This window comes from Lipotes vexillifer, unplaced genomic scaffold (assembly GCF_000442215.2).
Source record: "Lipotes vexillifer unplaced genomic scaffold, Lipotes_vexillifer_v1.1 scaffold1477, whole genome shotgun sequence".
NCBI lineage: Eukaryota > Metazoa > Chordata > Mammalia > Artiodactyla > Lipotidae > Lipotes > Lipotes vexillifer.
Window position 1 is genome coordinate 499,433 of NW_006776536.1, and position 8,579 is coordinate 508,011.

The window sequence follows — 8,579 nt, forward strand, 5'->3', positions numbered from 1 at the left end:
GGGGGGGCCAGTTGTAGCCACTCCCCATCTCCATTCAGTCCTCACACCTGCAGGGCAGGTGCCAGCCTCACTCCACCTTCAGGTGAAGAATATGGCTCAGAGAGGTGCCCTGCCAGCCCCAAGGCCACACAGCCTGGGGATGGTGGGCCAGATGGGAACCAGGCCTTCTTAGCCACCTGGTGCCAGCTCCCCCCTCCTCCCTGGCTCTGTGTGCGGCTGTGAGGCTGAGGGGATGGGCAGGGGGGGTGGAGGGAGAAGGGGTGGTTCCCTCTCACCTGCTGCGAGGGCGCCAACCAGGGGCTCTAGGCTCAGGTTCAGAGGGTAGTTCCGGGGGGCGATGACGAGCACCAGGCCGAAGGGCTCCTTCCGGATGAAGGCCGAGTCCAGCTGTGTGGCCTGGGTCGGGGCCAGAGTGATGGTGAACGGTGAGGTGCCAAGACCCCATCCCCTCAGCACCACCTGCCACCCAGAGAGGCTGCCTGCGGCCCTGACGCCCAGGGTCACTCACCAGGTTCGTGGGCACTTTCTCGTCCTTCATCCAGGCCCGCAGGTTCCTAAGCGCCAAGTTAACCTCGTTCTGACTGATGCTGATTTCAGACACCTCTGACTCGAAGGCTGACTGCAGGGGAGGGGGAGGGGCAAGGGCAGGGGTTGGGCCAGGGTACCCAGGATCCGCAGGTGGCCGGAGCCCTGGGGTGGGCAAAGCCTCCCCAGGCAAGGCCTGTCTTATTCACTCATTCATTCATTCATTCACTCCACGTTCACTGAATGGTTACAGTGCATGGGTGCCGTTTCTGTGCTGGGGATGCAGCCGTGACTGAAACAGACAGAAAACCTGCCCCACGGAGCTGACATTGTAGGCGGGGGACGGTCGACGTGATGATGATAAGGCTGACTACTCCATTAGGACGTGACAAGCGCAATGGGAGGATGAAACAGGGTAAGAGGGATAGAGACTGCTGGAGTGTGTGTGTGTGTGTGTGTGTGTGTGTGTGTGTGTGTGTGTGTGTGTGTGAGTGCGTGTGCGCATGTATGTGTGTGTGTGTCTTTGCTCTATTTTATATAAGATGGTCAGTGCCAGCCTCTGGGATGGGGTGACATTTGAGCAGTGAGGAAAGGGAGGGAAGGAGCCCATGGATACCTGGAGGCAGAATATCCCAGGCGGATGGCGTGTCCTGTGCAAAGGCCCTGGCGCGGGTTCAGGCTTGCTCTGTTCCTGATTAGCAGAGAGGAGAGAGGGTGAGGTGATGAGGCCAGGCTGGGGTGAGGACTGTTGAGCAGAGCAGGGACAGGATCTAACTTAAGTTTGAACAGGACTGTCTGTGTGGCCCTCTGTGGCCTGCTGTGTGGATGTCGGTCTGCAGGGGACACTGGGGACAGGTGTCTCTGGGTCCCTGGGGACTGGTCACTGGGGACAGGTGTCTCTGCCATCAGTTCCCACAGCCCAGGGGCCAGGGCAGATTTCAAGGGCAGGAGTCGGAAAAAGGAGAAAATCAATAGGGCTTTTGTCCTGATCTCTGCCGGCTGGCATGCCTGCCCCACCCCCACGAGGGAGGAGGGACCCAGCCTGTGGGCTGCAGGCAGCTGGAGGCCCATGGCCTAGGACACAAGAGCCAGGCTGTCCTGATGTCTGAGACTCAGCTTTATGGTGCAAGTTCCTTCCTGTCAGAGGAGAGGGTGACGGGCCCAGGAGTGCCAGAGCTGAGCCTTGGGGGGAAGGGGAGGGTGCAGGGACCTTGGGGGGAGAAGCCACGCCCACCAGCGCTTCTAGGAGCTGAGCCTGCTTCAGGCATGCCTTCTACTATGTCTGTGTCCCCAGCGCACACTCCTGCCCAGCGAGGTCTCCTGTGAGCTGACTGAGGTTTGGGCCCGTTTAAGGGATTATCTGGACGCTGCTGAATGCCAGGGGGTTGGAAGAGTCAGGCTGCTTTGAGCCAGGGTTCTGTGCCCTTAGGCAAGAACATGCCCTCTCTGAGTCTCCTCTGCAGGTGACTGGGTGTGACCACCTCTACCTGGAAGGGCTGTTGGGGGTTAAGTGGGAGGATTTGTGCAGGTCAGACAGGGCAGATGCTGCCCGCTGGGAGGGTGGGGGACAGGGCTGGCCGGGCCCAGAGGGAGGGACCAGACCAGAGGCCGGGACCAGATTGGATTTTCTGGGCTCCTGGAGGCTTGAGGGTTGCAGGCAGGAGGTGAAATTTGAGCCATAGGGAGAACAGGGATGGGACAGACCATCGGGTCAGGTCTCACGGAGGCAGCCAGGCCAGGTCAGCTGGTGGGCTGGGCAGAGGCTCAGTGGGGTGTCAGTCCCCAGGGAGCCTGACATGCCAGGGTAGGGGGTGTGAGCCCCCTCTGTCCTGGACCAGGTCCAGTGAATGGACACTCCCCACAGGGAGGCAAAGCCAGGCCCCTTGGGTGTCAGAGAGCCAAGGAGAGTATGACCCGGTGCCCTGGTTTCATAAATGGGGTAGCGGATGATTCCAGAAGTGGCTGACGAGGGAGCCCGGGTCTCACCTGGCTACAGTCCTGGAGCATGGTGATAAATAGAAGGTTTGAGGACCCTGAGAAGGGGAGTAGGCGTCACTAGGAGGCCACGTCCTCAGGACACGTCCTTGTGGCCAGCTTTTGCTGCCCCCGTGAACGGGGGTGCCCTGATCTATGACCCCAGGTGCCACGAGATACTAGTCTCGAAGTCTGTGACTGCTCTGGACACCTGGCTGGGTGCCTGCAAATCAGGTGGGGCCCAAGGAGGCTGCAGACAGCCTCCCAGGCCTGCCAGTGCCAGCATTTCTTTCATGACCTGGGTGGAGCCAGCAGGTCCACCGGAAGGGCAGGGGAGGCAGGAGGGCAGAAAGGGATGACCCCAGGGTTCTGCTCATGGGCTCAGGAGGTTTGGGGAGATGAGCTCAGCGCTCAGCATGAGCCAGTGTGGGACTGCTGCAGCCCCCTGGGGACAAGTGGTGACCACAGGGGCTGGCCGGCAGCCAATATGCACCGTGGGCCTGTCCTGGGTGTTAAGTATCAAAACAGCACCTTACCAGCTGGTAAAGAGTCACAGCCTTGGAGAGTTACAGGTGGTGAGGGGCCAGTGGGGCGTCAGGGGTGAGCTTGGGCACTGTGGCCTTTGTGGCAAAAGCTCAAGGGACATTTTGTCCAGAGAAGAAGCCCCTGGACAGTTGTCCTAGGGCAGTGGCAGCCACATGGGTGGGCCCTGCTGGCTGAGACGGTGGAAGGCTGCCTACAAGGAAGTGTAATTCTTGAGATCCTGCTGTGGCTGCTGCTGGAGATGGGAGGGGCTGAGCCCCCAGGCCTCCAGGTTTTGGACAGAGGCCATGATGCCCATGGTACCTAGTGAAGCAGAAGTGCTCTACAAGCGGCCCTAGCGGTGTGACCCAGCTCCCTGGACCTCATCCCTTGCATACCTCTGTCTCTTCCACTCCCCTTCAGCCACTCTGGCCTCCTTGCTGCTCCTCAAGCACAAATACACCAAGCACCTCCTGCCTCAGGGCCTTTGCACATGCTGTGCCCTCTGCTGTTTCCCTCCTTGTCCACGTGGATACTTCCCCCTCCTCCTTCAAACGCCACTGTCTCAGAGAAACCTTCCCTGACGCCCACATACAAAACCGCACCCTGACCCTGGCCCTCTCTCACCCACTTCACACTGGGAGTGTCTCTCCATGGGATTCATTACCATCCAACATGCTGTGTATTTACTGTCTAGTTGTGTCTCTCCCCAGGAGGCCAGCTCCCTGGACACAGGGACTTTGTTTTATTTGTTGTATCCCCAGAGCCTACAACAGTACCGGGCCCATAGTAAGTGTTCAATAAAGAGTAGTGGAGTGGGGGAATTCCCTGGCGGTCCAGTGGTTAGGACTCCGCGCTTTCACTGCCAAGGGCACGGGTTCAATCCCTGGTTGGGAAACTAACATCCCACAAGCTGCACTGCACAGCCAAAAATAAGAAAAAAATAGTAGTGGAGCGAATGAAGAAATGAATGAATGGGTGAATGCAGAAGAGAGGTTACGGCACAGGAAAGGAGGTGGGGTTTGACGGCTTTTAGTTCCCCCTTCATGGAGGATGCAGCTGTCCCCATCCCCCCTGTCTCAACCTCCCCACCCCTGCCCTCCTCCTCCTACCGCTGCCTGTCCCCCACCCACCCACCCACCTTGTGCAGGTCCTGCGCCAGCGCCTCCTGCAGAAGCTGCTTGTTCTCTTGCAGGAAGCGGCTCAGGCCCTTCAGCTGGGCAGCCCGGAACTCGGCCGGCCGCGTGCACCCCGAGCCGAAGGCCTCCCGCAGCCGCTGCAGCGTGTCCGCGAAGGGGTCCATCCTGCCAGGCGGGGCAGCGTGAGCCGGGGCGCCCCATCTCCAGGCGCCCTCCACCACCCCTGCCTGCACCCGCGTGGGCCCACGGGCACCCCCATGGGGGCTCACACGTAAGCCCAGGGACCAGGGCTGCCCCACCTACACATACACACAAACACACACGCAAGGGGCACACTTGGACACCCACTGACAGAGCTACAGACCACACCTCTTAACCAGTGGGCTGGAGGGTTCTGGACCCCAAGGCAGTCACGGGACTGGGTGTGGGCTTGGGGACAGCTACTCCGTGGCCCCTAAGAATGAGCAGGGAGCCAGGGGCTCACCCTTCTTCCTGCCACCCGGGAATTAGCCCTAAGCTGTGGCCCCCACCCTACTCCGGTGCCCCTCCTGGAGACGGGTAGCTCTTACCCCAGCAGGTCTGAGTGGAGTAACCAGGGGAAGTTTGGTAACTAGAGGCAGAGTCCACCAACCACCACTTTGGGACATTCCCAACACGAATGCTCTGTTCCCACTGTCCCCAGCCTGGGGGCCCTGCCCAGGGTGGCCAGGCTGGCTGGTGGTGGCTCAGAGGGCTGGGTGACAGGACTCCTCTCCCTGTGCCCCAGCTCCTCAGCAAGACGGGGAAAGAACCCCACCTCCCAGAGGCCCTGCTGCCCATCCCAGCCCCATCGGCCACAGTGTTGGAGAAGCAGGGAATGCTGAGGGGTGAGGGGTGAGAGGGCAGTCAGACCTCCATGCTGTCATCAGCCAGGGCTGGCAGGCAAGGTAGGGGCTCTGACATTCCCCCGGGCGCCTGCCTGCTTACTTGAAGTTCATCAGAGGAGCTCTCTGATGCACTTAGTCCTCGGCCTGGTGCCAAGGACCTGTGGGGACCCTTTCCTCCTCCTCTCTCTGACTCACTTCTCTTCTGGTCTCTGCTTGGCTGATGCCTCCTTCAGGCAGCCCACCATGATTACTCCCTTACACATTCTCACAGTGGGCCCTTGGCTCTGCGCCCCACCGCACTGGGTCATACCTTGTGATAAATACCTGGTTTCCTTCTGTCCACCTCCCTGCCCCGCCTCCCTATCCCTCTCTTTCCTCTCCCACTGGACTGGGCAGCAGGACCCCTCTTTGCCTACTTAACTTATCATTTGGGGCTTTGTGCCCCAATCTCCTCATCTGTTAAGGTCACCCTTCCACCTACCACCTGATGGGTGTTTGTCAAGGATGAGACCATGCTGGCCAGTTCTAAGCCCAGGACAGGGCGTCAGTGCCCTCAGGGTTGTCAATTATTGTTAAGTGACTACTGCCACCACGGCGCTAAGTTGTTCCAGCCAACAGGATGGCCTGCCCTGATGGGCACTCTGTGCTGAGAGCCTGCTGGAGCCCTACGCTGTCCCCATAGACATCATGGGGTCCAAACTGACCCCACAGGCCTCCTACTCTGATCAGGAGAAACGGGGCAGTTGTCTCGGGCACAGGGTGGGCACCACATCCCCCAGAGAGGGTGACTGTAGCAGAACAGGGACATCATCAGAGCCCCTCTCACTCCAGGCTTGTCCCCAGCTCCAACCCTCCTCTAGGGAGGAAGGCATACTGGCCAGAGACCCAAGAGCCAGGAGACTTGCTGACCCCCAAAGCTGCCACCTGAGCTCAAACCCTGACCCTGCCTCTCTGGCTGTGTGACCTTGGGCAAGTCACTCATCTTTTCCCTGCCTCAGTTTCCATGCCTGTAAAAAGGGGATGCTACCGTTCCACCACATGGAGCTCCGGCCATTGTGTGCATGGTAAGAGCTTGATAATGGTCAGCTGTGGTTGTTGTCACCAAGAACTCAGCAAATATTTATCCCCCTTCCTGCCCCCTCCCCCCTCACCTTCAGACTCCTGCTGATGGGCGCTGAGGGCGAACCACACCCGCCCCCTCCCGCCTCCACAGGGTTCTTTGCACTTTCCTAAGAGCCTGCAGAACCCACAAAAATGTAAGGCACGTCACTTGAATAGGGCATCTCCGAGTACAGTGTGGGGTGGGGAGCTCTGCGGGGGTGGAGGTCTGGTTGGAACATTCCAGCAGCCTCTCCTGGCAACACTGAGGCCAGCTCACACCACATTGCACTTTGGTCAGGACTGAGGCCCCAAGGGGTGACTGCTGCAGGGCAGGGAACTGGACTCAACCCAGGTAAGCAGATGTGCAAGTCTGTCTTGGACCTGGGGGGACCCCTGGCCTTTGACCCCACAAGGGAGCTGAGCAGCCACTGTGGACACACAAATGAGGGGGGGTCCTTCATCGGGTGCTCTGGGGGCCCTAAGCCCACCTCCCTGGGGTTTGCTAAGTCAATTTATGTGACAAGGGGTGGGCCTGGTTCCCCGGGCCCCAGGGCCAGCCACCTTCCCTCAAGGCCATGAACCTGGGGATTCTATAATAATAATAATAATAATAGTGACTAAGCACTGACTGTGCCAGGCACTGTGCCAGCATGGGTGCCTGATGTGAGTGCAGCATGGCTTTTGGATGGCACCCCTGTAGGAAGCTGAGGCCCAGGTCATGTGGCATCGAGGAGGGTGACAAAAGGGGTGGGCACTCAGGTCTGCTGCCTCCAAATCATCATCAAGAAACAGCTGCTGCCCGAGCCCCGTCCCTGGGCCCTGGCTGGTCCTGCGGATGAGCCACCTCCCAGCCCCCACCTCTGCCCACCCTCTCATCCTTTCTGCCTCGGTTTCCCTGTCTATACCACAGGCCTTCTAAGAGCACCCTCTGTATGATGTGTCGGGGGCCTGAGGACCTGGGTCCAAATCCCAGCAACTCTGTTTATTAGCTAGGAGAACTTGGGCAGGTGGCTTGGCTTCTCTGTGGCTCACTCTACCCATCTGTGCAATAGGGATGGTGTCTTGTAGGTACCCCACAGTGCTGTGAAGTGCTTGGGGCAGGGCCAAGCCCCGTGAGTGCTCAGTGAGGACGGCTCTGAACGATGGTTATTCAGACGGCAAAGTACAGCTGTGCTGGGGGGTCCTGGGGAGGAGACCCTGGGGTGGGAACCCGAGGAGACCTTGGCCCAGTGTAGACACCAGGGAGGCAAGGACATCACCTTGAGACCCAGGTGGGGGCAGGGATACGGGGCTGGGAAGAGTGACAGAGGTGAACCTGGTGGTCTGAGGGTCCAGGGGACCCGCATCAGGCTGTCAGAAGGTGGACGGCACGGGGCTGCCTCGAAGGCTCTGCAGGTCCCAGTACCCTAGGGTCTCCAATCTGATCTCCCCTCCGTGCCCCGTGTAGCCTTAACCTGGATTTTTACAAGGTCTCCCAAACTCTGGGGAGCAGCCCCCTCCCTTCCATGGCGGGTGTGGGGAGCTGGGGACCAACCCTTGGCTGTGGGCCAAGCCAACCCCCACCCCACCGCACGGAGAGGCTATGCCACCAGCTGCCTGATGCTGGTGAAGTCTCTCCTTCCGGGACCCTGGCAGAGTCCATTCCCAAGAACACGATCGCTCAGAACCGCTCGCTGCATAGCCCACCCCAGCAGCGGGCATGCGTGGCAGTTGCCCAGGAAATGTGTTGCCAAATGGATGCTTGACCACCCCCCCAGGGACAGGGGTGCCGGTCCAGAGCGGGGATTCTTGGCCTCTCTCTTTGCTCTCTTAGGCTGGGGCAAAGGGAACTCCCTTCCCCCTTCCCCTTTCTCCTCAGGTGCGCAGAGAAGCTCTGAGAAGACAAAGCTAGTCCCTGTGCGTGGCCGGGAGTGGCCAGGCTTTCCAGGACTGACAGCAACCCAGAGTGCCCAAGCCAACCTGCCAGTGGGTCCCTGGCCCTGACTGCTCACTGCTATATCCCCAGCCTCTGCAGAACACCGTACCTGAGGCCCTGCGAAGCTGCCCTTCCTCCTGGTTGGCCCTGCTCTACCCAGCTGCCCTTCCGTTATGAAATGTCGAAGGCTGGGCCAGCCCCTGGGGCGGGGCTGTCCTGGCCTTGTGCCTGACTTTGACTCTGGGCTGGCTAGAGGCTGCAGGCTGAGATTTCCGCATCACTTCCCTCAGGGGCCTCTAGATCCTTTCCTGGACCACAGAGAAGGAGCCAGGGCGCAGAGAGGGCCAGCACCAGGCCAGGGCCACACAGCAGGTCTCCAGGGAGCTCTGAGCTGAGGGGTCTATCTTGACCCCTGATGGGAAGGATGGAGGATGAGTCCAGAGTAGTGGACCCAGGAATTACAGTGTGGGGTGTGGGCTGTGGCCTGGAGTAGCAGGGGGGAAAGCCCTGCTCCCCACAACGCCCCCCCCCCCCCCC

General features: G+C 60.0%; 1 protein-coding gene across 1 annotated transcript in view; it reads right to left on the reverse strand.

Moving 5' to 3' along the window:
• LOC103068962 (aldehyde dehydrogenase family 3 member B1) overlaps positions 1-4,324 on the reverse strand; it is a 12,583-nt gene extending 8,259 nt beyond the window's left edge. Inside the window, 3 exon segments of the mRNA XM_007450413.1 lie at positions 276-396; positions 509-619; positions 4,163-4,324. Of these exon segments, the coding sequence (XP_007450475.1) occupies positions 276-396; positions 509-619; positions 4,163-4,324 (394 nt within the window).
• Positions 4,325-8,579: the final 4,255 nt, after the last annotated feature.